At 40.1% G+C, this 24708-nt stretch overlaps 1 protein-coding gene and 31 non-coding genes across 32 annotated transcripts; all 32 read right to left on the bottom strand.

Moving 5' to 3' along the window:
* Positions 1 to 131: 131 nt before the first annotated feature.
* On the bottom strand, positions 132 to 219 carry trnay-gua (transfer RNA tyrosine (anticodon GUA)). Its single transcript is given in 2 exon segments — positions 132 to 167; positions 183 to 219. It is a non-coding gene; the product is annotated as a tRNA-Tyr (tRNA).
* A 269-nt stretch (positions 220 to 488) lies between these two features.
* On the bottom strand, positions 489 to 576 carry trnay-gua (transfer RNA tyrosine (anticodon GUA)). Its single transcript is given in 2 exon segments — positions 489 to 524; positions 540 to 576. It is a non-coding gene; the product is annotated as a tRNA-Tyr (tRNA).
* A 434-nt stretch (positions 577 to 1010) lies between these two features.
* trnay-gua (transfer RNA tyrosine (anticodon GUA)) lies at positions 1011 to 1098 on the bottom strand. The gene is given in 2 exon segments: positions 1011 to 1046; positions 1062 to 1098. It is a non-coding gene; the product is annotated as a tRNA-Tyr (tRNA).
* A 597-nt stretch (positions 1099 to 1695) lies between these two features.
* On the bottom strand, positions 1696 to 1783 carry trnay-gua (transfer RNA tyrosine (anticodon GUA)). Its single transcript is given in 2 exon segments — positions 1696 to 1731; positions 1747 to 1783. It is a non-coding gene; the product is annotated as a tRNA-Tyr (tRNA).
* A 434-nt stretch (positions 1784 to 2217) lies between these two features.
* trnay-gua (transfer RNA tyrosine (anticodon GUA)) lies at positions 2218 to 2305 on the bottom strand. Its single transcript is given in 2 exon segments — positions 2218 to 2253; positions 2269 to 2305. It is a non-coding gene; the product is annotated as a tRNA-Tyr (tRNA).
* A 268-nt stretch (positions 2306 to 2573) lies between these two features.
* Positions 2574 to 2661, bottom strand: trnay-gua (transfer RNA tyrosine (anticodon GUA)). Its single transcript is given in 2 exon segments — positions 2574 to 2609; positions 2625 to 2661. It is a non-coding gene; the product is annotated as a tRNA-Tyr (tRNA).
* Positions 2662 to 3095: 434 nt separating this feature from the next.
* trnay-gua (transfer RNA tyrosine (anticodon GUA)) lies at positions 3096 to 3183 on the bottom strand. The gene is given in 2 exon segments: positions 3096 to 3131; positions 3147 to 3183. It is a non-coding gene; the product is annotated as a tRNA-Tyr (tRNA).
* Positions 3184 to 3780: 597 nt separating this feature from the next.
* trnay-gua (transfer RNA tyrosine (anticodon GUA)) lies at positions 3781 to 3868 on the bottom strand. Its single transcript is given in 2 exon segments — positions 3781 to 3816; positions 3832 to 3868. It is a non-coding gene; the product is annotated as a tRNA-Tyr (tRNA).
* A 597-nt stretch (positions 3869 to 4465) lies between these two features.
* On the bottom strand, positions 4466 to 4553 carry trnay-gua (transfer RNA tyrosine (anticodon GUA)). The gene is given in 2 exon segments: positions 4466 to 4501; positions 4517 to 4553. It is a non-coding gene; the product is annotated as a tRNA-Tyr (tRNA).
* A 433-nt stretch (positions 4554 to 4986) lies between these two features.
* On the bottom strand, positions 4987 to 5074 carry trnay-gua (transfer RNA tyrosine (anticodon GUA)). Its single transcript is given in 2 exon segments — positions 4987 to 5022; positions 5038 to 5074. It is a non-coding gene; the product is annotated as a tRNA-Tyr (tRNA).
* Positions 5075 to 5672: 598 nt separating this feature from the next.
* Positions 5673 to 5760, bottom strand: trnay-gua (transfer RNA tyrosine (anticodon GUA)). The gene is given in 2 exon segments: positions 5673 to 5708; positions 5724 to 5760. It is a non-coding gene; the product is annotated as a tRNA-Tyr (tRNA).
* A 434-nt stretch (positions 5761 to 6194) lies between these two features.
* On the bottom strand, positions 6195 to 6282 carry trnay-gua (transfer RNA tyrosine (anticodon GUA)). Its single transcript is given in 2 exon segments — positions 6195 to 6230; positions 6246 to 6282. It is a non-coding gene; the product is annotated as a tRNA-Tyr (tRNA).
* Positions 6283 to 6716: 434 nt separating this feature from the next.
* On the bottom strand, positions 6717 to 6804 carry trnay-gua (transfer RNA tyrosine (anticodon GUA)). Its single transcript is given in 2 exon segments — positions 6717 to 6752; positions 6768 to 6804. It is a non-coding gene; the product is annotated as a tRNA-Tyr (tRNA).
* A 596-nt stretch (positions 6805 to 7400) lies between these two features.
* trnay-gua (transfer RNA tyrosine (anticodon GUA)) lies at positions 7401 to 7488 on the bottom strand. Its single transcript is given in 2 exon segments — positions 7401 to 7436; positions 7452 to 7488. It is a non-coding gene; the product is annotated as a tRNA-Tyr (tRNA).
* Positions 7489 to 7922: 434 nt separating this feature from the next.
* trnay-gua (transfer RNA tyrosine (anticodon GUA)) lies at positions 7923 to 8010 on the bottom strand. Its single transcript is given in 2 exon segments — positions 7923 to 7958; positions 7974 to 8010. It is a non-coding gene; the product is annotated as a tRNA-Tyr (tRNA).
* Positions 8011 to 8278: 268 nt separating this feature from the next.
* trnay-gua (transfer RNA tyrosine (anticodon GUA)) lies at positions 8279 to 8366 on the bottom strand. Its single transcript is given in 2 exon segments — positions 8279 to 8314; positions 8330 to 8366. It is a non-coding gene; the product is annotated as a tRNA-Tyr (tRNA).
* Positions 8367 to 8800: 434 nt separating this feature from the next.
* Positions 8801 to 8888, bottom strand: trnay-gua (transfer RNA tyrosine (anticodon GUA)). The gene is given in 2 exon segments: positions 8801 to 8836; positions 8852 to 8888. It is a non-coding gene; the product is annotated as a tRNA-Tyr (tRNA).
* Positions 8889 to 9485: 597 nt separating this feature from the next.
* On the bottom strand, positions 9486 to 9573 carry trnay-gua (transfer RNA tyrosine (anticodon GUA)). The gene is given in 2 exon segments: positions 9486 to 9521; positions 9537 to 9573. It is a non-coding gene; the product is annotated as a tRNA-Tyr (tRNA).
* Positions 9574 to 10170: 597 nt separating this feature from the next.
* On the bottom strand, positions 10171 to 10258 carry trnay-gua (transfer RNA tyrosine (anticodon GUA)). The gene is given in 2 exon segments: positions 10171 to 10206; positions 10222 to 10258. It is a non-coding gene; the product is annotated as a tRNA-Tyr (tRNA).
* Positions 10259 to 10692: 434 nt separating this feature from the next.
* Positions 10693 to 10780, bottom strand: trnay-gua (transfer RNA tyrosine (anticodon GUA)). The gene is given in 2 exon segments: positions 10693 to 10728; positions 10744 to 10780. It is a non-coding gene; the product is annotated as a tRNA-Tyr (tRNA).
* A 269-nt stretch (positions 10781 to 11049) lies between these two features.
* On the bottom strand, positions 11050 to 11137 carry trnay-gua (transfer RNA tyrosine (anticodon GUA)). Its single transcript is given in 2 exon segments — positions 11050 to 11085; positions 11101 to 11137. It is a non-coding gene; the product is annotated as a tRNA-Tyr (tRNA).
* A 434-nt stretch (positions 11138 to 11571) lies between these two features.
* trnay-gua (transfer RNA tyrosine (anticodon GUA)) lies at positions 11572 to 11659 on the bottom strand. Its single transcript is given in 2 exon segments — positions 11572 to 11607; positions 11623 to 11659. It is a non-coding gene; the product is annotated as a tRNA-Tyr (tRNA).
* Positions 11660 to 12256: 597 nt separating this feature from the next.
* On the bottom strand, positions 12257 to 12344 carry trnay-gua (transfer RNA tyrosine (anticodon GUA)). The gene is given in 2 exon segments: positions 12257 to 12292; positions 12308 to 12344. It is a non-coding gene; the product is annotated as a tRNA-Tyr (tRNA).
* A 597-nt stretch (positions 12345 to 12941) lies between these two features.
* Positions 12942 to 13029, bottom strand: trnay-gua (transfer RNA tyrosine (anticodon GUA)). The gene is given in 2 exon segments: positions 12942 to 12977; positions 12993 to 13029. It is a non-coding gene; the product is annotated as a tRNA-Tyr (tRNA).
* Positions 13030 to 13463: 434 nt separating this feature from the next.
* Positions 13464 to 13551, bottom strand: trnay-gua (transfer RNA tyrosine (anticodon GUA)). The gene is given in 2 exon segments: positions 13464 to 13499; positions 13515 to 13551. It is a non-coding gene; the product is annotated as a tRNA-Tyr (tRNA).
* A 597-nt stretch (positions 13552 to 14148) lies between these two features.
* On the bottom strand, positions 14149 to 14236 carry trnay-gua (transfer RNA tyrosine (anticodon GUA)). Its single transcript is given in 2 exon segments — positions 14149 to 14184; positions 14200 to 14236. It is a non-coding gene; the product is annotated as a tRNA-Tyr (tRNA).
* Positions 14237 to 14506: 270 nt separating this feature from the next.
* trnay-gua (transfer RNA tyrosine (anticodon GUA)) lies at positions 14507 to 14594 on the bottom strand. The gene is given in 2 exon segments: positions 14507 to 14542; positions 14558 to 14594. It is a non-coding gene; the product is annotated as a tRNA-Tyr (tRNA).
* Positions 14595 to 15028: 434 nt separating this feature from the next.
* On the bottom strand, positions 15029 to 15116 carry trnay-gua (transfer RNA tyrosine (anticodon GUA)). Its single transcript is given in 2 exon segments — positions 15029 to 15064; positions 15080 to 15116. It is a non-coding gene; the product is annotated as a tRNA-Tyr (tRNA).
* Positions 15117 to 15713: 597 nt separating this feature from the next.
* On the bottom strand, positions 15714 to 15801 carry trnay-gua (transfer RNA tyrosine (anticodon GUA)). The gene is given in 2 exon segments: positions 15714 to 15749; positions 15765 to 15801. It is a non-coding gene; the product is annotated as a tRNA-Tyr (tRNA).
* Positions 15802 to 16071: 270 nt separating this feature from the next.
* Positions 16072 to 16159, bottom strand: trnay-gua (transfer RNA tyrosine (anticodon GUA)). Its single transcript is given in 2 exon segments — positions 16072 to 16107; positions 16123 to 16159. It is a non-coding gene; the product is annotated as a tRNA-Tyr (tRNA).
* Positions 16160 to 16593: 434 nt separating this feature from the next.
* Positions 16594 to 16681, bottom strand: trnay-gua (transfer RNA tyrosine (anticodon GUA)). The gene is given in 2 exon segments: positions 16594 to 16629; positions 16645 to 16681. It is a non-coding gene; the product is annotated as a tRNA-Tyr (tRNA).
* Positions 16682 to 17710: 1029 nt separating this feature from the next.
* On the bottom strand, positions 17711 to 22168 carry LOC142989795 (small conductance calcium-activated potassium channel protein 2-like). Its single transcript, XM_076139483.1, has 9 exons — positions 21344 to 22168; positions 20878 to 20973; positions 20294 to 20581; positions 19597 to 19718; positions 19294 to 19435; positions 18784 to 18894; positions 18514 to 18641; positions 18083 to 18161; positions 17711 to 17941 (listed from the first exon to the last, which is right to left on the bottom strand). Exons 1-9 carry the CDS (start codon positions 22166 to 22168, stop codon positions 17711 to 17713), a joined length of 2022 nt encoding a protein of 673 aa, XP_075995598.1.
* Positions 22169 to 24708: the final 2540 nt, after the last annotated feature.

The following is a 24708-nucleotide window of genomic DNA, read 5'->3' as shown; positions in this document are numbered from 1 at the left end:
GTAAGTTTGTGGCAAATTAAATTTTTGGCCCAAATTCTTAAAATGACAGTGTAACCATGGACCAAATTGTTGATATTTGTGAAAGATAGGTGTGAACTTCATTAATTCAACAGTTCATTGTTGAAAATGTGTCCTTCGAGCCGGAGTTGAACCAGCGACCTAAGGATGACTGGTTTATGCCACTACAGTCCTCCGCTCTACCAACTGAGCTATCGAAGGGGTACTAGTTCCAAAATGTCAGTGTGAACTATGGACCAAATTGTTTGTTTTTGTAAAAAACCCATATCTTGCTTAATTTAGGAGCTAGAGCGCTAGCATTTCAAACACAGCATCTATATGGCATTTGGATCCATTGGTGTTAGTTTGGGGCAAATTAAATTTTTGGCCCAAATTCTTAAAATGACAGTGTAACCATGGACCAAATTGTTGATATTTGTGAAAGATAGGTGTGAACTTCATTAATTCAACAGTTCATTGTTGAAAATGTGTCCTTCGAGCCGGAGTTGAACCAGCGACCTAAGGATGACTGGTTTATGCCACTACAGTCCTCCGCTCTACCAACTGAGCTATCGAAGGGGTACTAGTGCAAAAATGTCAGTGTTAACCATGGACCAAATTGTTTGTTTTTGTAAATAGCCCATATCTTGCTTAATTTAGGAGCTAGAGCGCTAGAATTTCAAACACATCATCTATATGGCATTGGGATCCATTGGTGTTAGTTTGGGGCAAATTAAATTATTGGCCCAATTTCCAAAAATGACAGTGTAACCATGGACCAAATTGTTCATTTTTGTAAATAGCCCATATCTTGCAAAATTTGAGGAACTAGAGTACTAGAATTTCAAACACAGCATCTATATGGCACTTGGATCCATTTGTGTAAGTTTGTGACAAATTAAATTTTTGGCTGAAGTTCTTAAAATGACAGTGTAACCATGGACCAAATTGTTGATATTTGTGAAAGATAAGTGTGAACTTCATTAATTCAACAGTTCATTGTTGAAAATGTGTCCTTCGAGCCGGAGTTGAACCAGCGACCTAAGGATGACTGGTTTATGCCACTACAGTCCTCCGCTCTACCAACTGAGCTATCGAAGGGGTACTAGTTCTAAAAGTTCAATGTAAGCCATGGACCAAATTGTTTGTTTTTGTAAAAAGCCCATATCTTGCTTAATTTAGGAGCTAGAGCGCTAGAATTTCAAACACATCATCTATATGGCATTGGGATCCATTGGTGTTAGTTTGGGGCAAATTAAATTGTTGGCCCATTTCCAAAAATGACAGTGTAACCATGGACCAAATTGTTCATTTTTGTAAATAGCCCATATCTTGCTTAATTTAGGAGCTAGGGCGCTAGAATGTCAAACACAGCATCTATATGGCATTGGGATCCATTGGTGTTAGTTTGTGGCAAATTTAATTTTTGGCCCAAATTCTTAAAATGACATTGTAACCATGGACCAAATTGTTCATTTTTGTAAATAGCCCATATCTTGCAAAATTTTAGGAACTAGAGTACTAGAATTTCAAACACAGCATCTATATGGCACTGGGATCCATTGGTGTAAGTTTGTGGCAAATTAAATTTTTGGCCCAAATTCTTAAAATGACAGTGTAACCATGGACCAAATTGTTGATATTTGTGAAAGATAAGTGTGAACTTCATTAATTCAACAGTTCATTGTTGAAAATGTGTCCTTCGAGCCGGAGTTGAACCAGCGACCTAAGGATGACTGGTTTATGCCACTACAGTCCTCCGCTCTACCAACTGAGCTATCGAAGGGGTACTAGTCCCAAAATGTCAGTGTAAGCAATTGACCAAATTGTGTGTTTTTGTAAATAGCCGGTATCTTGCTTAATTTAGGAGCTAGTGCGCTAGCATTTCAAACACAGCATCTATATGGCATTGGGATCCATTGGTGTAAGTTTGGGGCAAATTCAATTTTTGGCCCAATTTCCCAAAATGACAGTGTAACCATGGACCAAATTGTTCATTTTTGTAAATAGCCCATGTCTTGCAAAATTTTAGGAACTAGAGTACTAGAATTTCAAACACAGCATCTATATGGCACTTGAATCCATTTGTGTAAGTTTGTGACGAATTAAATTTTTGGCTGAAATTCTTAAAATGACAGTGTAACCATGGACCAAATTGTTGATATTTGTGAAAGATAAGTGTGAACTTCATTAATTCAACAGTTCATTGTTGAAAATGTGTCCTTCGAGCCGGAGTTGAACCAGCGACCTAAGGATGACTGGTTTATGCCACTACAGTCCTCCGCTCTACCAACTGAGCTATCGAAGGGGTACTAGTGCAAAAATGTCAGTGTTAACCATGGACCAAATTGTTTGTTTTTGTAAAAAGCCCATATCTTGCTTAATTTAGGAGCTAGAGCGCTAGAATTTCAAACACATCATCTATATGGCACTGGGATCCATTGGTGTTAGTTTCGGGCAAATTACATTTTTGGCCCAAATTCTTAAAAATACAGTGTAACCATGGACCAAATCGTGATATTTGTGAAAGATAAGTGTGAACTTCATTAATTCAACAGTTCATTGTTGAAAATGTGTCCTTCGAGCCGGAGTTGAACCAGCGACCTAAGGATGACTGGTTTATGCCACTACAGTCCTCCGCTCTACCAACTGAGCTATCGAAGGGGTACTAGTGCAAAAATGTCAGTGTTAACCATGGACCAAATTGTTTGTTTTTGTAAATAGCCCATATCTTGCTTAATTTAGGAGCTAGAGCGCTAGCATTTCAAACACAGCATCTATATGGCATTGGGATCCATTGGTGTTAGTTTGGGGCAAATTCAATTTTTGGCCCAAATTCTTAAAATGACAGTGTAACCATGGACCTAATTGTTCATTTTTGTAAATAGCCCATATCTTGCAAAATTTGAGGAACTAGAGTACTAGAATTTCAAACACAGCATCTATATGGCACTGGGATCCATTGGTGTAAGTTTCTGGCAAATTACATTTTTGGCACAAATTCTTAAAATGACAGTGTAACCATGGACCAAATTGTTGATATTTGTGAAAGATAAGTGTGAACTTCATTAATTCAACAGTTCATTGTTGAAAATGTGTCCTTCGAGCCGGAGTTGAACCAGCGACATAAGGATGACTGGTTTATGCCACTACAGTCCTCCGCTCTACCAACTGAGCTATCGAAGGGGTACTAGTACAAAAATGTCAGTGTTAACCATGGACCAAATTGTTTGTTTTTGTAAAAAGCCCATATCTTGCTTAATTTAGGAGCTAGAGCGCTAGAATTTCAAACACATCATCTATATGGCATTGGGATCCATTGGTGTTAGTTTGGGGCAAATTAAATTGTTGGCCCATTTCCAAAAATGACAGTGTAGCCATGGACCAAATTGTTCATTTTTGTAAATAGCCCATATCTTGCTTAATTTAGGAGCTAGGGCGCTAGAATGTCAAACACAGCATCTATATGGCATTGGGATCCATTGGTGTTAGTTTGTGGCAAATTTAATTTTTGGCCCAAATTCTTAAAATGACATTGTAACCATGGACCAAATTGTTCATTTTTGTAAATAGCCCATATCTTGCAAAATTTTAGGAACTAGAGTACTAGAATTTCAAACACAGCATCTATATGGCACTGGGATCCATTGGTGTAAGTTTGTGGCAAATTAAATTTTTGGCCCAAATTCTTAAAATGACAGTGTAACCATGGACCAAATTGTTGATATTTGTGAAAGATAAGTGTGAACTTCATTAATTCAACAGTTCATTGTTGAAAATGTGTCCTTCGAGCCGGAGTTGAACCAGCGACCTAAGGATGACTGGTTTATGCCACTACAGTCCTCCGCTCTACCAACTGAGCTATCGAAGGGGTACTAGTGCCAATATGTCAGTGTGAACCATGGACCAAATTGTTTGTTTTTGTAAAAAGCCCATATCTTGCTTAATGTAGGAGCTAGAGCGCTAGAATTTCAAACACATCATCTATATGGCATTGGGATCCATTGGTGTTAGTTTGGGGAAAATTAAATTGTTGGCCCATTTCCAAAAATGACAGTGTAACCATGGACCAAATTGTTCATTTTTGTAAATAGCCCATATCTTGCTTAATTTAGGAGCTAGGGCGCTAGAATGTCAAACACAGCATCTATATGGCATTGGGATCCATTGGTGTACGTTTGTGGCAAATTTAATTTTTGGCCCAAATTCTTAAAATGACATTGTAACCATGGACCAAATTGTTCATTTTTGTAAATAGCCCATATCTTGCAAAATTTTTGGAACTAGAGTACTAGAATTTCAAACACAGCATCTATATGGCACTGGGATCCATTGGTGTAAGTTTGTGGCAAATTAAATTTTTGGCCCAAATTCTTAAAATGACAGTGTAACGATGGACCAAATTGTTGATATTTGTGAAAGATAAGTGTGAACTTCATTAATTCAACAGTTCATTGTTGAAAATGTGTCCTTCGAGCCGGAGTTGAACCAGCGACCTAAGGATGACTGGTTTATGCCACTACAGTCCTCCGCTCTACCAACTGAGCTATCGAAGGGGTACTAGCTCTAAAAGTTCAATGTAAGCCATGGACCAAATTGTTTGTTTTTGTAAATAGCCCATATCTTGCTTAATTTAGGAGCTAGAGCGCTAGCATTTCAAACACAGCATCTATATGGCATTGGGATCCATTGGTGTTAGTTTGGGGCAAATTCAATTTTTGGCCCAAATTCTTAAAATGACAGTGTAACCATGGACCAAATTGTTCATTTTTGTAAATAGCCCATATCTTGCTTAATTTTAGGAACTAGAGTACTAGAATTTCAAAGACAGCATCTATATGGCACTTGGATCCATTTGTGTAAGTTTGTGACGAATTAAATTTTTGGCTGAAATTCTTAAAATGACAGCGTAACCTTGGACCAAATTGTTGATATTTGTGAAAGATAAGTGTGAACTTCATTAATTCAACAGTTCATTGTTGAAATGTGTCCTTCGAGCGGGAGTTGAACCAGTGACCTAAGGATGACTGGTTTATGCCACTACAGTCCTCCGCTCTACCAACTGAGCTATCGAAGGGGTACTAGTTCCAAAATGTCAGTGTTAACGATGGACCAAATTGTGTGTTTTTGTAAAAAACCCATATCTTGCTTAATTTAGGAGCTAGAGCGCTAGCATTTCAAACACAGCATCTATATGGCATTGGGATCCATTGGTGTTAGCTTGGGGCAAATTAAATTTTTGGCCCAAATTCCCAAAATGACAGTGTAACCATGGACCAAATTGTTCATTTTTGTAAATAGCCCATATCTTGCTTAATTTAGGAGCTAGAGCGCTAGAATTCCAAACACAGCATCTATATGGCATTGGGATCCATTGGTGTTAGTTTGGGGCAAATTAAATTATTGGCCCAATTTCCCAAAATGACAGTGTAACCATGGACCAAATTGTTCATTTTTGTAAATAGCCCAAATCTTGCAAAATTTTAGGAACTAGAGTACTAGAATTTCAAACACAGCATCTATATGGCACTTGAATCCATTTGTGTAAGTTTGTGACGAATTACATTTTTGGCTGAAATTCTTAAAATGACAGTGTAACCATGGACCAAATTGTTGATATTTGTGAAAGATAAGTGTGAACTTCATTAATTCAACAGTTCATTGTTGAAAATGTGTCCTTCGAGGCGGAGTTGAACCAGCGACCTAAGGATGACTGGTTTATTCCACTACAGTCCTCCGCTCTACCAACTGAGCTATCGAAGGGGTACTAGTGCAAAAATGTCAGTGTTAACCATGGACCAAATTGTTTGTTTTTGTAAAAAGCCCATATCTTGCTTAATTTAGGAGCTAGAGCGCTAGAATTTCAAACACATCATCTATATGGCATTGGGATCCATTGGTGTTAGTTTGGGGCAAATTAAATTATTGGCCCAATTTCCAAAAATGACAGTGTAACCATGGACCAAATTGTTCATTTTTGTAAATAGCCCATATCTTGCAAAATTTGAGGAACTAGAGTACTAGAATTTCAAACACAGCATCTATATGGCACTTGGATCTATTTGTGTAAGTTTGTGACAAATTAAATTTTTGGCTGAAGTTCTTAAAATGACAGTGTAACCATGGACCAAATTGTTGATATTTGTGAAAGATAAGTGTGAACTTCATTAATTCAACAGTTCATTGTTGAAAATGTGTCCTTCGAGCCGGAGTTGAACCAGCGACCTAAGGATGACTGGTTTATGCCACTACAGTCCTCCGCTCTACCAACTGAGCTATCGAAGGGGTACTAGTGCAAAAATGTCAGTGTTAACCATGGACCAAATTGTTTGTTTTTGTAAATAGCCCATATCTTGCTTAATTTAGGAGCTAGAGCGCTAGAATTTCAAACACATCATCTATATGGCATTGGGATCCATTGGTGTTAGTTTGGGGCAAATTAAATTATTGGCCCAATTTCCAAAAATGACAGTGTAACCATGGACCAAATTGTTCATTTTTGTAAATAGCCCATATCTTGCAAAATTTGAGGAACTAGAGTACTAGAATTTCAAACACAGCATCTATATGGCACTTGGATCCATTTGTGTAAGTTTGTGACAAATTAAATTTTTGGCTGAAGTTCTTAAAATGACAGTGTAACCATGGACCAAATTGTTGATATTTGTGAAAGATAAGTGTGAACTTCATTAATTCAACAGTTCATTGTTGAAAATGTGTCCTTCGAGCCGGAGTTGAACCAGCGACCTAAGGATGACTGGTTTATGCCACTACAGTCCTCCGCTCTACCAACTGAGCTATCGAAGGGGTACTAGTTCTAAAAGTTCAATGTAAGCCATGGACCAAATTGTTTGTTTTTGTAAAAGCCCATATCTTGCTTAATTTAGGAGCTAGAGCGCTAGAATTTCAAACACATCATCTATATGGCATTGGGATCCATTGGTGTTAGTTTGGGGCAAATTAAATTGTTGGCCCATTTCCAAAAATGACAGTGTAACCATGGACCAAATTGTTCATTTTTGTAAATAGCCCATATCTTGCTTAATTTAGGAGCTAGGGCGCTAGAATGTCAAACACAGCATCTATATGGCATTGGGATCCATTGGTGTTAGTTTGTGGCAAATTTAATTTTTGGCCCAAATTCTTAAAATGACATTGTAACCATGGACCAAATTGTTCATTTTTGTAAATAGCCCATATCTTGCAAAATTTTAGGAACTAGAGTACTAGAATTTCAAACACAGCATCTATATGGCACTGGGATCCATTGGTGTAAGTTTGTGGCAAATTAAATTTTTGGCCCAAATTCTTAAAATGACAGTGTAACCATGGACCAAATTGTTGATATTTGTGAAAGATAAGTGTGAACTTCATTAATTCAACAGTTCATTGTTGAAAATGTGTCCTTCGAGCCGGAGTTGAACCAGCGACCTAAGGATGACTGGTTTATGCCACTACAGTCCTCCGCTCTACCAACTGAGCTATCGAAGGGGTACTAGTCCCAAAATGTCAGTGTAAGCAATTGACCAAATTGTGTGTTTTTGTAAATAGCCGGTATCTTGCTTAATTTAGGAGCTAGTGCGCTAGCATTTCAAACACAGCATCTATATGGCATTGGGATCCATTGGTGTAAGTTTGGGGCAAATTCAATTTTTGGCCCAATTTCCCAAAATGACAGTGTAACCATGAACCAAATTGTTCATTTTTGTAAATAGCCCATGTCTTGCAAAATTTTAGGAACTAGAGTACTAGAATTTCAAACACAGCATCTATATGGCACTTGAATCCATTTGTGTAAGTTTGTGACGAATTAAATTTTTGGCTGAAATTCTTAAAATGACAGTGTAACCATGGACCAAATTGTTGATATTTGTGAAAGATAAGTGTGAACTTCATTAATTCAACAGTTCATTGTTGAAAATGTGTCCTTCGAGCCGGAGTTGAACCAGCGACCTAAGGATGACTGGTTTATGCCACTACAGTCCTCCGCTCTACCAACTGAGCTATCGAAGGGGTACTAGTGCAAAAATGTCAGTGTTAACCATGGACCAAATTGTTTGTTTTTGTAAAAAGCCCATATCTTGCTTAATTTAGGAGCTAGAGCGCTAGAATTTCAAACACATCATCTATATGGCACTGGGATCCATTGGTGTTAGTTTCGGGCAAATTACATTTTTGGCCCAAATTCTTAAAAATACAGTGTAACCATGGACCAAATCGTGATATTTGTGAAAGATAAGTGTGAACTTCATTAATTCAACAGTTCATTGTTGAAAATGTGTCCTTCGAGCCGGAGTTGAACCAGCGACCTAAGGATGACTGGTTTATGCCACTACAGTCCTCCGCTCTACCAACTGAGCTATCGAAGGGGTACTAGTGCAAAAATGTCAGTGTTAACCATGGACCAAATTGTTTGTTTTTGTAAATAGCCCATATCTTGCTTAATTTAGGAGCTAGAGCGCTAGCATTTCAAACACAGCATCTATATGGCATTGGGATCCATTGGTGTTAGTTTGGGGCAAATTCAATTTTTGGCCCAAATTCTTAAAATGACAGTGTAACCATGGACCTAATTGTTCATTTTTGTAAATAGCCCATATCTTGCAAAATTTGAGGAACTAGAGTACTAGAATTTCAAACACAGCATCTATATGGCACTGGGATCCATTGGTGTAAGTTTCTGGCAAATTACATTTTTGGCACAAATTCTTAAAATGACAGTGTAACCATGGACCAAATTGTTGATATTTGTGAAAGATAAGTGTGAACTTCATTAATTCAACAGTTCATTGTTGAAAATGTGTCCTTCGAGCCGGAGTTGAACCAGCGACATAAGGATGACTGGTTTATGCCACTACAGTCCTCCGCTCTACCAACTGAGCTATCGAAGGGGTACTAGTACAAAAATGTCAGTGTTAACCATGGACCAAATTGTTTGTTTTTGTAAAAAGCCCATATCTTGCTTAATTTAGGAGCTAGAGCGCTAGAATTTCAAACACATCATCTATATGGCATTGGGATCCATTGGTGTTAGTTTGGGGCAAATTAAATTGTTGGCCCATTTCAAAAAATGACAGTGTAACCATGGACCAAATTGTTCATTTTTGTAAATAGCCCATATCTTGCTTAATTTAGGAGCTAGGGCGCTAGAATGTCAAACACAGCATCTATATGGCATTGGGATCCATTGGTGTTAGTTTGTGGCAAATTTAATTTTTGGCCCAAATTCTTAAAATGACATTGTAACCATGGACCAAATTGTTCATTTTTGTAAATAGCCCATATCTTGCAAAATTTTAGGAACTAGAGTACTAGAATTTCAAACACAGCATCTATATGGCACTGGGATCCATTGGTGTAAGTTTGTGGCAAATTAAATTTTTGGCCCAAATTCTTAAAATGACAGTGTAACCATGGACCAAATTGTTGATATTTGTGAAAGATAAGTGTGAACTTCATTAATTCAACAGTTCATTGTTGAAAATGTGTCCTTCGAGCCGGAGTTGAACCAGCGACCTAAGGATGACTGGTTTATGCCACTACAGTCCTCCGCTCTACCAACTGAGCTATCGAAGGGGTACTAGTGCCAATATGTCAGTGTGAACCATGGACCAAATTGTTTGTTTTTGTAAAAAGCCCATATCTTGCTTAATGTAGGAGCTAGAGCGCTAGAATTTCAAACACATCATCTATATGGCATTGGGATCCATTGGTGTTAGTTTGGGGCAAATTAAATTGTTGGCCCATTTCCAAAAATGACAGTGTAACCATGGACCAAATTGTTCATTTTTGTAAATAGCCCATATCTTGCTTAATTTAGGAGCTAGGGCGCTAGAATGTCAAACACAGCATCTATATGGCATTGGGATCCATTGGTGTACGTTTGTGGCAAATTTAATTTTTGGCCCAAATTCTTAAAATGACATTGTAACCATGGACCAAATTGTTCATTTTTGTAAATAGCCCATATCTTGCAAAATTTTTGGAACTAGAGTACTAGAATTTCAAACACAGCATCTATATGGCACTGGGATCCATTGGTGTAAGTTTGTGGCAAATTAAATTTTTGGCCCAAATTCTTAAAATGACAGTGTAACGATGGACCAAATTGTTGATATTTGTGAAAGATAAGTGTGAACTTCATTAATTCAACAGTTCATTGTTGAAAATGTGTCCTTCGAGCCGGAGTTGAACCAGCGACCTAAGGATGACTGGTTTATGCCACTACAGTCCTCCGCTCTACCAACTGAGCTATCGAAGGGGTACTAGTGCAAAAATGTCAGTGTTAACCATGGACCAAATTGTTTGTTTTTGTAAATAGCCCATATCTTGCTTAATTTAGGAGCTAGAGCGCTAGCATTTCAAACACAGCATCTATATGGCATTGGGATCCATTGGTGTTAGTTTGGGGCAAATTCAATTTTTGGCCCAAATTCTTAAAATGACAGTGTAACCATGGACCAAATTGTTCATTTTTGTAAATAGCCCATATCTTGCAAAATTTGAGGAACTAGAGTACTAGAATTTCAAACACAGCATCTATATGGCACTGGTATCCATTGGTGTAAGTTTGTGGCAAATTAAATTTTTGGCCCAAATTCTTAAAATGACAGTGTAACCATGGACCAAATTGTTGATATTTGTGAAAGATAAGTGTGAACTTCATTAATTCAACAGTTCATTGTTGAAAATGTGTCCTTCGAGCCGGAGTTGAACCAGCGACATAAGGATGACTGGTTTATGCCACTACAGTCCTCCGCTCTACCAACTGAGCTATCGAAGGGGTACTAGTACAAAAATGTCAGTGTTAACCATGGACCAAATTGTTTGTTTTTGTAAAAAGCCCATATCTTGCTTAATTTAGGAGCTAGAGCGCTAGAATTTCAAACACATCATCTATATGGCACTGGGATCCATTGGTGTAAGTTTCTGGCAAATTACATTTTTGGCACAAATTATTAAAATGACAGTGTAACCATGGACCAAATTGTTGATATTTGTGAAAGATAGGTGTGAACTTCATTAATTCAACAGTTCAATGTTGAAAATGTGTCCTTCGAGCCGGAGATGAACCAGCGACCTAAGGATGACTGGTTTATGCCACTACAGTCCTCCGCTCTACCAACTGAGCTATCGAAGGGGTACAAGTGCAAAAATGTCAGTGTTAACCATGGACCAAATTGTTTGTTTTTGTAAATAGCCCATATCTTGCTTAATTTAGGAGCTAGAGCGCTAGCATTTCAAACACAGCATCTATATGGCATTGGGATCCATTGGTGTTAGTTTGGGGCAAATTCAATTTTTGGCCCAAATTCTTAAAATGACAGTGTAACCATGGACCTAATTGTTCATTTTTGTAAATAGCCCATATCTTGCAAAATTTGAGGAACTAGAGTACTAGAATTTCAAACACAGCATCTATATGGCACTGGGATCCATTGGTGTAAGTTTGTGGCAAATTAAATTTTTGGCCCAAATTCTTAAAATGACAGTGTAACCATGGACCAAATTGTTGATATTTGTGAAAGATAAGTGTGAACTTCATTAATTCAACAGTTCATTGTTGAAAATGTGTCCTTCGAGCCGGAGTTGAACCAGCGACATAAGGATGACTGGTTTATGCCACTACAGTCCTCCGCTCTACCAACTGAGCTATCGAAGGGGTACTAGTACAAAAATGTCAGTGTTAACCATGGACCAAATTGTTTGTTTTTGTAAATAGCCCATATCTTGCTTAATTTAGGAGCTAGAGCGCTAGAATTTCAAACACATCATCTATATGGCATTGGGATCCATTGGTGTTAGTTTGGGGCATATTAAATTGTTGGCCCATTTCCAAAAATGACAGTGTAACCATGGACCAAATTGTTCATTTTTGTAAATAGCCCATATCTTGCTTAATTTAGGAGCCAGGGCGCTAGAATGTCAAACACAGCATCTATATGGCATTGGGATCCATTGGTGTTAGTTTGTGGCAAATTTAATTTTTGGCCCAAATTCTTAAAATGACATTGTAACCATGGACCAAATTGTTCATTTTTGTAAATAGCCCATATCTTGCAAAATTTTAGGAACTAGAGTACTAGAATTTCAAACACAGCATCTATATGGCACTGGGATCCATTGGTGTAAGTTTGTGGCAAATTAAATTTTTGGCCCAAATTCTTAAAATGACAGTGTAACCATGGACCAAATTGTTGATATTTGTGAAAGATAAGTGTGAACTTCATTAATTCAACAGTTCATTGTTGAAAATGTGTCCTTCGAGCCGGAGTTGAACCAGCGACCTAAGGATGACTGGTTTATGCCACTACAGTCCTCCGCTCTACCAACTGAGCTATCGAAGGGGTACTAGTGCCAATATGTCAGTGTGAACCATGGACCAAATTGTTTGTTTTTGTAAAAAGCCCATATCTTGCTTAATGTAGGAGCTAGAGCGCTAGAATTTCAAACACATCATCTATATGGCATTGGGATCCATTGGTGTTAGTTTGGGGCAAATTAAATTGTTGGCCCATTTCCAAAAATGACAGTGTAACCATGGACCAAATTGTTCATTTTTGTAAATAGCCCATATCTTGCTTAATTTAGGAGCTAGGGCGCTAGAATGTCAAACACAGCATCTATATGGCATTGGGATCCATTGGTGTTAGTTTGTGGCAAATTTAATTTTTGGCCCAAATTCTTAAAATGACATTGTAACCATGGACCAAATTGTTCATTTTTGTAAATAGCCCATATCTTGCAAAATTTTTGGAACTAGAGTACTAGAATTTCAAACACAGCATCTATATGGCACTGGGATCCATTGGTGTAAGTTTGTGGCAAATTAAATTTTTGGCCCAAATTCTTAAAATGACAGTGTAACGATGGACCAAATTGTTGATATTTGTGAAAGATAAGTGTGAACTTCATTAATTCAACAGTTCATTGTTGAAAATGTGTCCTTCGAGCCGGAGTTGAACCAGCGACCTAAGGATGACTGGTTTATGCCACTACAGTCCTCCGCTCTACCAACTGAGCTATCGAAGGGGTACTAGTGCAAAAATGTCAGTGTTAACCATGGACCAAATTGTTTGTTTTTGTAAATAGCCCATATCTTGCTTAATTTAGGAGCTAGAGCGCTAGCATTTCAAACACAGCATCTATATGGCATTGGGATCCATTGGTGTTAGTTTGGGGCAAATTCAATTTTTGGCCCAAATTCTTAAAATGACAGTGTAACCATGGACCAAATTGTTCATTTTTGTAAATAGCCCATATCTTGCAAAATTTGAGGAACTAGAGTACTAGAATTTCAAACACAGCATCTATATGGCACTGGGATCCATTGGTGTAAGTTTGTGGCAAATTAAATTTTTGGCCCAAATTCTTAAAATGACAGTGTAACCATGGACCAAATTGTTGATATTTGTGAAAGATAAGTGTGAACTTCATTAATTCAACAGTTCATTGTTGAAAATGTGTCCTTCGAGCCGGAGTTGAACCAGCGACCTAACGATGACTGGTTTATGCCACTACAGTCCTCCGCTCTACCAACTGAGCTATCGAAGGGGTACTAGTGCCAATATGTCAGTGTGAACCATGGACCAAATTGTTTGTTTTTGTAAAAAGCCCATATCTTGCTTAATGTAGGAGCTAGAGCGCTAGAATTTCAAACACATCATCTATATGGCATTGGGATCCATTGGTGTTAGTTTGGGGCAAATTAAATTGTTGGCCCATTTCCAAAAATGACAGTGTAACCATGGACCAAATTGTTCATTTTTGTAAATAGCCCATATCTTGCTTAATTTAGGAGCTAGGGCGCTAGAATGTCAAACACAGCATCTATATGGCATTGGGATCCATTGGTGTACGTTTGTGGCAAATTTAATTTTTGGCCCAAATTCTTAAAATGACATTGTAACCATGGACCAAATTGTTCATTTTTGTAAATAGCCCATATCTTGCAAAATTTTTGGAACTAGAGTACTAGAATTTCAAACACAGCATCTATATGGCACTGGGATCCATTGGTGTAAGTTTGTGGCAAATTAAATTTTTGGCCCAAATTCTTAAAATGACAGTGTAACCATGGACCAAATTGTTGATATTTGTGAAAGATAAGTGTGAACTTCATTAATTCAACAGTTCATTGTTGAAAATGTGTCCTTCGAGCCGGAGTTGAACCAGCGACATAAGGATGACTGGTTTATGCCACTACAGTCCTCCGCTCTACCAACTGAGCTATCGAAGGGGTACTAGTACAAAAATGTCAGTGTTAACCATGGACCAAATTGTTTGTTTTTTATAAAAAGCCCATATCTTGCTTAATTTAGGAGCTAGAGCGCTAGAATTTCAAACACATCATCTATATGGCACTGGGATCCATTGGTGTAAGTTTCTGGCAAATTACATTTTTGGCACAAATTATTAAAATGACAGTGTAACCATGGACCAAATTGTTGATATTTGTGAAAGATAGGTGTGAACTTCATTAATTCAACAGTTCAATGTTGAAAATGTGTCCTTCGAGCCGGAGTTGAACCAGCGACCTAAGGATGACTTGTTTATGCCACTACAGTCCTCCGCTCTACCAACTGAGCTATCGAAGGGGTACTAGTGCAAAAATGTCAGTGTTAACCATGGACCAAATTGTTTGTTTTTGTAAATAGCCCATATCTTGCTTAATTTAGGAGCTAGAGCGCTAGCATTTCAAACACAGCATCTATATGGCATTGGGATCCATTGGTGTTAGTTTGGGGCAAATTCAATTTTTGGCCCAAATTCTTAAAATGACAGTGTAACCATGGACCAAATTGTTCATTTTTGTAAATAGCCCATATCTTGCAAAATTTGAGGAACTAGAGTACTAGAATTTCAAACACAGCATCTATATGGCACTGGGATCCATTGGTGTAAGTTTGTGGCAAATTAAATTTTTGGCCCAAATTCTTAAAATGACAGTGTAACCATGGACCAAATTGTTGATATTTGTGAAAGATAAGTGTGAACTTCATTAATTCAACAGTTCATTGTTGAAAATGTGTCCTTCGAGCCGGAGTTGAACCAGCGACCTAACGATGACTGGTTTATGCCACTACAGTCCTCCGCTCTACCAACTGAGCTATCGAAGGGGTACTAGTGCCAATATGTCAGTGTGAACCATGGACCAAATTGTTTGTTTTTGTAAAAAGCCCATATCTTGCTTAATGTAGGAGCTAGAGCGCTAGAATTTCAAACACATCATCTATATGGCATTGGGATCCATTGGTGTTAGTTTGGGGCAAATTAAATTGTTGGCCCATTTCCAAAAATGACAGTGTAACCATGGACCAAATTGTTCATTTTTGTAAATAGCCCATATCTTGCTTAATTTAGGAGCTAGGGCGCTAGAATGTCAAACACAGCATCTATATGGCATTGGGATCCATTGGTGTACGTTTGTGGCAAATTTAATTTTTGGCCCAAATTCTTAAAATGACATTGTAACCATGGACCAAATTGTTCATTTTTGTAAATAGCCCATATCTTGCAAAATTTTTGGAACTAGAGTACTAGAATTTCAAACACAGCATCTATATGGCACTGGGATCCATTGGTGTAAGTTTGTGGCAAATTAAATTTTTGGCCCAAATTCTTAAAATGACAGTGTAACCATGGACCAAATTGTTGATATTTGTGAAAGATAAGTGTGAACTTCATTAATTCAACAGTTCATTGTTGAAAATGTGTCCTTCGAGCCGGAGTTGAACCAGCGACATAAGGATGACTGGTTTATGCCACTACAGTCCTCCGCTCTACCAACTGAGCTATCGAAGGGGTACTAGTACAAAAATGTCAGTGTTAACCATGGACCAAATTGTTTGTTTTTTATAAAAAGCCCATATCTTGCTTAATTTAGGAGCTAGAGCGCTAGAATTTCAAACACATCATCTATATGGCACTGGGATCCATTGGTGTAAGTTTCTGGCAAATTACATTTTTGGCACAAATTATTAAAATGACAGTGTAACCATGGACCAAATTGTTGATATTTGTGAAAGATAGGTGTGAACTTCATTAATTCAACAGTTCAATGTTGAAAATGTGTCCTTCGAGCCGGAGTTGAACCAGCGACCTAAGGATGACTTGTTTATGCCACTACAGTCCTCCGCTCTACCAACTGAGCTATCGAAGGGGTACTAGTGCAAAAATGTCAGTGTTAACCATGGACCAAATTGTTCATTTTTGTAAATAGCCCATATCTTGCTTAATTTAGGAGCTAGGGCGCTAGAATGTCAAACACAGCATCTATATGGCATTGGTATCCATTAGTGTTAGTTTGTGGCAAATTTAATTTTTGGCCCAAATTCTTAAAATGACATTGTAACCATGGACCAAATTGTTCATTTTTGTAAATAGCCCATATCTTGCAAAATTTTTGGAACTAGAGTACTAGAATTTCAAACACAGCATCTATATGGCACTGGGATCCATTGGTGTAAGTTTGTGGCAAATTAAATTTTTGGCCCAAATTCTTAAAATGACAGTGTAACCATGGACCAAATTGTTGATATTTGTGAAAGATAAGTGTGAACTTCATTAATTCAACAGTTCATTGTTGAAAATGTGTCCTTCGAGCCGGAGTTGAACCAGCGACCTAAGGATGACTGGTTTATGCCACTACAGTCCTCCGCTCTACCAACTGAGCTATCGAAGGGGTACTAGTGCAAAAATGTCAGTGTTAACCATGGACCAAATTGTTTGTTTTTGTAAAAAGCCCATATCTTGCTTAATTTAGGAGCTAGAGCGCTAGAATTTCAAACACATCATCTATATGGCACTGGGATCCATTGATGTAAGTTTCTGGCAAATTACATTTTTGGCACAAATTCTTAAAATGACAGTGTAACCATGGACCAAATTGTTCATTTTTGTAAATAGCCCATATCTTGCAAAATTTGAGGAACTAGAGTACTAGCATTTCAAACACAGCATCTATATGGCACTGGGATCCATTGGTGTAAGTTTGTGGCAAATTAAATTTTTGGCCCAAATTCTTAAAATGACAGTGTAACCATGGACCAAATTGTTTGTTTTTGTAAAAAGCCCATATCTTGCTAAATTCAGGAGCTAGAGCGCTAGAATTTCAAACACAGCATCTATATGGCATTGGGATCTATTGGTGTTAGTTTGGGGCAAATAACATTTTTGGCCCAATTTCCCACATTGAGGAATCCAGGCCCGTTGTTGTGTTCATTGCTGTTTGGCTCAACAGGATAAGTGTGTGTGTGTGATTAGTGTGACTTTATCTTTCCGTGATGTTCGACGGCTGTCCATATGAGAGATGACAAGAAGCAATGAAAACTTGTTGTCCCTGTGGCTTAAAGTCCCCATCACATTTAATGAGTAAACCATTAAAATCTGATCCTGACAGATTCCTTATTGTGAGGAACAATATAATGTCTAAATGCTAAATAGAAATTTCAAACAAATCAGTTTCTAACGGTCTGGAAGGGCTGGCGAGTATGGGGAAGTGTAAATGTGACCCACCAACTTAGATCGTTGCTTGTTAATTGCTTATGGCATCCACCACTGTCCATAAATTTGAAATCCATTTCCAAAATTACACATCCACAAAATAAGTACAAAAATACTTTGATCTTGAGGCATGAATCAGTAGTCAATCAAATGAATGACATCAAAAGCTAATAAGTCGACAAACATGGGGCGATGTGGCTCGTGTCTTCTATCTGTCACCTCCGCTCACACCGGCACTGTCCGTCTTCACCTCCCTCTCTCTGAGGAGGTGGCGGATGGAAGAGTTCTGTGTTGACAAGGTGTTGGAGAGGAGGGGCATCAGGCTCCTGAACCCCTCCCTCAGCTCCTCCACGTGCTTCTCCAGGCTGTGGACGTGTGTGTCCAGCTCCTCCCTGCAGCCCTGCACCTCAGACAGGATGTCATACATCAGGCTCTGCATCTACAGGGGGAGTGATGCCCGAGGTGGAGGTGGACACCCAGGAGATTTTGAGCAGAAGAAACAGAGATGACACAGGGGGATATTAGATGCTACACTGCTCAGATTTTGACGCGGTGGGTATGGACCAATGCATTCACTTGCCTCTCTCACCTTGCAGAAATCCACAAGTGTGTTACTCTGGTCTGCCAGAACTCTCTTATCCATCTTCACTTGGCGCAGCCTGCACACAGTTGGAAAATTATGTCTTCCTGCACTATAATTGTCTAGCATGGCTTTTATATGCTGGTCAATTTTCAGTTAGGTTTACATTACCTCAGTATGCATTTATGTCCCTTCTTAATTTGTTTCTGATTGCTGTCCTGCTAGCAATTACATTGATTTTACACTAAAGCCACAGTGAACATTCCTGTTGAATGTGTGTATTGGTCTGGGCCGCAGTAATGGGAGAGATACTACATAAAGATTATAAAAACTGAGAACGAGGGGAAAAGAGGTGAAACATATGGTAACTTTATAATACACTCAGGTTTCTGGCAATGTGCCGTGCAGCCTTATGAGAGCGGGTTTCTTACTCCTGGATGGCGAGCTGCAGCTTGCGTTGATGCATACGGACTCTGGTATGATCTCTTTCTCTTGACAGCTTGGTGTGTTTGTAGATGAGCCAACTCTCTCTCATCACATTTGCAGCTGCAATTTTGGTCTAAGGGAAGGGAATATAGGAAATCATATCGGAACTTTTTTTTAGATAGTTTTGTTCTGTTTTGTCTCATATTCAACCAAACTGTAATTGTGAGATCGCATTAATGATTAAGTGACTTCTTAGTGTGGATGTGTGTGGTTACCCTCTGGGAGATGTGTGAGTCCATCATGAAGTTGTGAACATGTTTCTCTGCCCTGGACAACTCAAGTTTCCTGGCAACCACGGCAACAACAAGAACCGTGCAGCCTGCTCCCTGAAAGACAAACGGGTAGTGTAAGGCCCCAGCATCCCTCCGAAATCGTGAGACGGGAGACATCAGACAGAAGACAAAAAGACAGAAGACAAAAGACAGATGGTGAACATGTCCAAGAGCACAACAGTGTTTGAGAGCTGGATTTGTTTTCATGCAGTGGGCACAGCATGGCCGCTGCATTCACCTCTCACTGCAGGCTTAGAAATGACAGAGAGAGAGGAGTTCATTTGAAAATGCAGAGTTTAGATGGGTTTCTCCACCAGCAGAGGAAGTAGTGAACAAATTTACAGCTGTTGCTGGGGGGCAGACATCAAACGCAGGGAAGACAGAAGAGGAATGAGCCGTTGTGTGAAATGTACTTAAAGTATCTGCTGCGGATCAATCATGCAGGGTTCATACCATGATCCCAGTCAGGAGGCAGATGCTCCGACCGCAGTAGGTATGAGGCACCACGTCTCCGTAGCCGATGGACAGGAAGGTAACAGACACCATCCACAGAGCCTCCATGTAGTTGCTGCTCAGGTCCCTGTAGTTGTGGTGTCTGTCGGGACAAACACACACAGAAATCCAGCCTGTTCTCTTCTTTCCTCCTATCTTGATGCAAGACTATACATCTATACGTCTTGAAAGTTGGTCATCATGATATTGTGATATTGCTTATTGTGTCCTGGACTTAAATTCAGTCAGCATAGCATAGCGTACCTCTCACACACATGTAAGCCCCACGCTGCCACGAGCCACAGGGACACACTGAAAATCATCAGCACAGTCCCAGGATAGGTGGTCATGAGTGTTTTCCCCACAAAACGGGTGTTGAAGTGTATCTGCAGGGCACAAACAGGAACTGTTAGAGTTGAACTCATAAAGATGTGGATAAGAGAGCGGAAAGAGAGAAACAATAACAGCAAATCACTGAGATTAATTGGTGTGAAGATGTTCTCAATCACTGCTCTCACCTCGACGTGAGACAAGAAAAGATTCACATGGAGTCATAATGAGGATATTAGAAGCTCCCAGACAGGAAATGAGGCCCAGATAATCATTCTAAATATAGCTTCAGACGTACAGTAGCTTTGCATGACTCGCGTTCCACAGCCGGTTGCTGCTGGTTTCAATTTCATTCAAAAGAACTTTCAGCAAAAACAAATCACACCGTAGTTCTGTTTCACTCCCACCAGGCAGCCAGTGCTTCTGATTAATTTTGTGCACCGTACAAACACTAATTAACACACACTGAAACTTGCTTGTTGTGTGTAATTCACCACAGAGGATATTAAGTCACAGAGCTCAAAATTATAATCACAAGTATAATGTTGATAAATGAGCAGTGTGACAACAACATGAGCTTTGAGTTTCATGAGCTTGCCTCTCCTTCAGCGGCCCAAAAGTGACCTCTGACCTTGTTGAGTGCGCCGATGCTGCGGGACGCGGTGTCGGTGAAGAGGCGGCTGTGCAGCATCATGGCCCGGCCCAGCAGGTAGAGCCGCAGGAACATGGGCAGAGCCAGGACGATCTCAAGTTCTGTCTCGGACGTGGACCCGCCTGTGGACTTCTGCTGGAAGTATGACAGCAGACCCACCGGGTAAGGATGGACGGCCACCGCCGCCAGCTCCAGGGCCACCAGGGCCACACGCTCTGTCGTCATGGCAATGCGCCAATCGTCTGCACCAATGTCGTGAACGTAGAGCTACCAGTGAGATGAAAAAGGCAGCATGGGACAGAACTTTATCAGGGAAATAAAACTTGGCCAAGCATGAAGACTTTTTCTATATTTAGCTTTTCTATCATTTACAATTTAACGTCTGGTCAGAATTATTCTCTTATGACCACATTCCCATTTTTATACTTTCACTTTTACTTGAGTAGAATATTGAATTAAGGATTTTGTCTTGAAATGGAGTTTATTTCCATCTTATTTAATTGTTGAAAGTAGTAACTTGTTGTAACTTGTGTGAGAATGTGGATGTGATCCTCTCAGGTTACCTGCACCTCACAGCAGTGATACGCCACGATGAGGCCCAGCAGGATGACGGTGGACAAAGTGATGACAGACTTTAGAGTTAGAGAGTAGATGGAACTCTGTGGGACACAGACACACACACACACACATTATGTAACCTTCAGATGATGGCTGTTAGCTCTTACAAAGCTGGATCTATAAAATGGCTTTGTTGATCCGTGGTAATCCCCTAAACCGTTTCATTCAGATAATCCACTTGCTTGGTTTAATGAACATGATCTTATAGGCGAACTGTTTCATGCAGTTTATTTGATACCACAACAAAATGTGGCCCAATTATAAAGATCCACCTCTCTCAAACAAACAAAAGTTTTCTCAGAGCCGCAGTGAACTTTCATCCCTCTCTGTCTGTCTGTTTGTCTGTCTGTCTGTCTGTCTGTCTGTCTGTCTCTCTCTGTCTCTCTCTCTCTCTCTCTCTCCCTCTCTCACCTTGCTGTAGACGCTCCAGGACAGCTCCGTCTCCATCACCATCATCACCACACCAAACATTCCCACTGCCAGGGCGCAGTCGTTCAGCTGCTGCCTCCTGACGAACAGCGCCCTCCTGTGCACCAGCCGCCAGCCGATGTTGTGGGTTTTCCAGTACTGATCGTCCTTAGCATCCTGTTTGTGTTTTGGGCTGGGCTGGGCGCTGGTACCTGGTCCCGGATCTGGACCCTGGGCTCCGGGCAGGAGGCCTGCAGCTGGAGATGCCGCGGGGCTCTGGTGAAACTGGGACGACTGGTTGAAGCTCTGTGGCTGCAGGTCATCGTCTCTGCTGGTGACGATGATCTCTGGGAGACTCGGGCGGTTGTGCATCTCCATGGAAAAGTTCCCTGGCCTGTGACGCCCTCCACTCTGTGTGTCCGTGAGGTTGATGTGTGACACCTTAAAGGGTGACCCACAGCGGGAGAAGGGGTTTTTGGTGTTGCACTGGTGTGTCCTGTCCTTGCGTCCTGGATTCTGTTTACCTCCTTCTGATCTCTTGTCACCTTTCTTCTCTTTACATTTGACCTTGTCTCCTCTCTTGGGTGGATGAGGTGAACGTGTGACATACACCTGGCCGTTGTATAAAGGTGTTGTGGCCATGGCTTGGGTTCTGTCCAGCCACACTGTGTGATCCGTCCCCATTTGGACAGTGTGGTGTAATCCACACTGTGCCGGGCAAGGCTGAGGCTGAGGCTGGGGCTGGGGCATCCTCGGCGGCAGGAGGGGGCGCTGGTCTTCCACCTCGTCTCCATCAACCACCGACTGGTTCGTCGGCGAACGCTCCATTGTGAGACGTCCTAGGGGTTTAAAGACACTGAGACAGAGACAGAATCAGGAACGGGAACTTAATCTCCAGAGGTGATTAAGGGGTTTGTACAATTTAATAGTTTAATAGTTAGTTATTTAATAAATAAAACATGTGCTGTGTTTTTAGATACAACAAAACTAAAATCCCTGACAATAGAACCATTTATCTCATTTTAAAAACAGTAACAAGGTTTAACATCCAGCTCAAGTTGAAATCTTGTCTCTTTAGACTCATTTCACAAGTCTGGACTAACAACTGGTCTTTTCTGTCTTACCTCAAGTGGAACTCCTTGGTCAGTCTCTCCTGTCTGCAAGCAAAAGAACTTTAATATCTCAGCATTAAATCTTCTTTCTGTGTTGGAGCGGCAGGAGAATCTTCCTCATGCTCTCACTGAGACGTCGCCGCTCTAAAAATGATGCAAAACTGAAGAGAAAACAGATGAAATGCAGCTCAGCTCAGCTCCAGATATTTCACATGTGTGTCCTGTGTGTCTGTATGAACTTTACCAGCGATCCATTAGGAGCCTCAGCATCACAAAGCCCCTCCCATCACACCCAAAGGTTATGAACTTCCCCTGCAAATGACGTCATAAGTCCAGCTGCAATGCATCCATTACATTTCCATGCATTTATTCTGTGTTTGGCCATTATTTCCTACTTTACCACTGTCCACCATCGTGACATCTTCCTTATAGCAGAGGGCTTAGTGACTCTAAGGTGCAGATGTTGCACTGCACAAGGCATGAGTTTCACCCTCCCTGTGTGTGTGTGAGTGTGAATGTATGTGTGTATGTTTGTGCCATTAAGTAAAAAATCAGCCTGATAAACATTTACTACTTTAATTTGTCATATACGGAGCGTTCTAAGTGTGTTATTCATACCTGTTTTTATATAATCTTCACCCGGGAATATCAATGCAGCAGATTAGTATTCAATCAATTCTGGGAAGCAGCGATCTGATACTTATGAGCTTATGAAATATCAAATATGTCACCCCGTAACCCGACAATATGCACAGAGTGGGGTGAGGTATTAAGCATTAATGTCATAACAATGACATTCGCCATCGTTTGTTTGTTTGGTTAAATCCATGTGACAGATGGGCCTGCAGATAATAGAGCTCCGTCCAAATGGAAGGAGCCGGGAAGGGAGGGAAGGGAGGGAAGGAAGGGCAGAGCACATCCGCACGGGAGCGGGATAAAGAAAGATGTTATTTAATCTGAAGACAACATGTGGAGAGAGAGAGAGAGAGAGAGACAGAGAGAGAGAGAGGGAGAGAGAGAGAGAAAGGGAGAGAGAGAGAGATGGGACAGGAGGGAGAGCAGATTTCATGTAAAATAGATGATGTAAAAAACGACTCTGATCTCTGGACGTCACCACATGCCGGCTGCTCTGGATCGTCTCACAGCTAAACCCTCTAGGGTCGAGTCCCCAGCTGATCACAAGCATGACAGGAACGGCTGCCAGGTATCAGCGCCAGACTCCTGATACCCAAAAAGCTCACTATCCAAAATCCTGCATGTTGGGACAAAAACATCTACGTGCGTCATCAATAAACTCAAAACTAACTTAGGTCCTCTTGCTTCTGAGGCCTTAATCCGTCTCGTCTGAAGCAAATCATCTTCTGGCTGCGAAAGAAAGTGGAATTAAACCTAGGGACAGCGTGAGTCCACACTAATGGCTGCATATGGTAAATGGCAAATCTTCCTTTTATGCTGAACTTTAACGAGTGACCGTTTCCTCCTCTGCTGCGGGAATTAAACATGTTAGAAGAGGAAGTCAATTATTTTGTAGGGTAAAGGGCAAAGGTCAATTGAGCAACATTCATGGAAGGAAATTGGATCGTAATGCCGCAAAGGATGAATATCTGCTAATAGATTAAAGACCTGCATTCAAATTGAAATTAAAATGAGCAGTAAACTGTATGAAGTCATGGATCAAAGGCAAAGGTAAGTGTGTGTTAAATTCATAAGCACTGAAAAACCCCTTAAACTAGACATTATGACATAACGAAGCTCACCTACTCCCAAAATTAGATATTATAAATAAATGATCTGTTAATATTACGATTGTATAAGATTGTAGATTTATGGACTTTGGGGTTAGAGGGCCCCTATAAATGATCAAGCACAACCGGACTGACATTTAGAGCTCATGTTTCACACCGACTTAATGTTTTCCCTTAAATTTGATTGCTGATTTGACTGCTTTTTACAGCAACACTTACAACTTTTTTTACTTTAATCAACCAAACTGCTTTTTGGGTCGAATCCACAGAAAAAAAAATGCTCATCTGCCTCAATCAAAACAATAAAGGCTCTTTTAAATGGGGCGAGGTCGTCGATAACGCTATTAAACGGAGGGGAACGAGGCGAGGAGGCCGTAATCCAATCAGCAAGACTAATTAAAAACACACAGCACAGCACTGAGCTCAGAGTGGACTGAGCTGGAACACACACCAGGTCAGAGCTCACACACTCTCACATACCCTTATAAACTCGCACACACTCACAGCTCTG

The sequence above is a fragment of the Genypterus blacodes genome, unplaced genomic scaffold (assembly GCF_046128005.1).
Source record: "Genypterus blacodes isolate CSIRO-AG114 ecotype Tasmania unplaced genomic scaffold, CSIRO-AGI_Gbla_v1 ptg000438l_1, whole genome shotgun sequence".
Classification (NCBI taxonomy): domain Eukaryota; kingdom Metazoa; phylum Chordata; class Actinopteri; order Ophidiiformes; family Ophidiidae; genus Genypterus; species Genypterus blacodes.
Note: the sequence above shows the minus strand (reverse complement) of the source record. Positions and strands in the feature narration are given on the sequence as shown.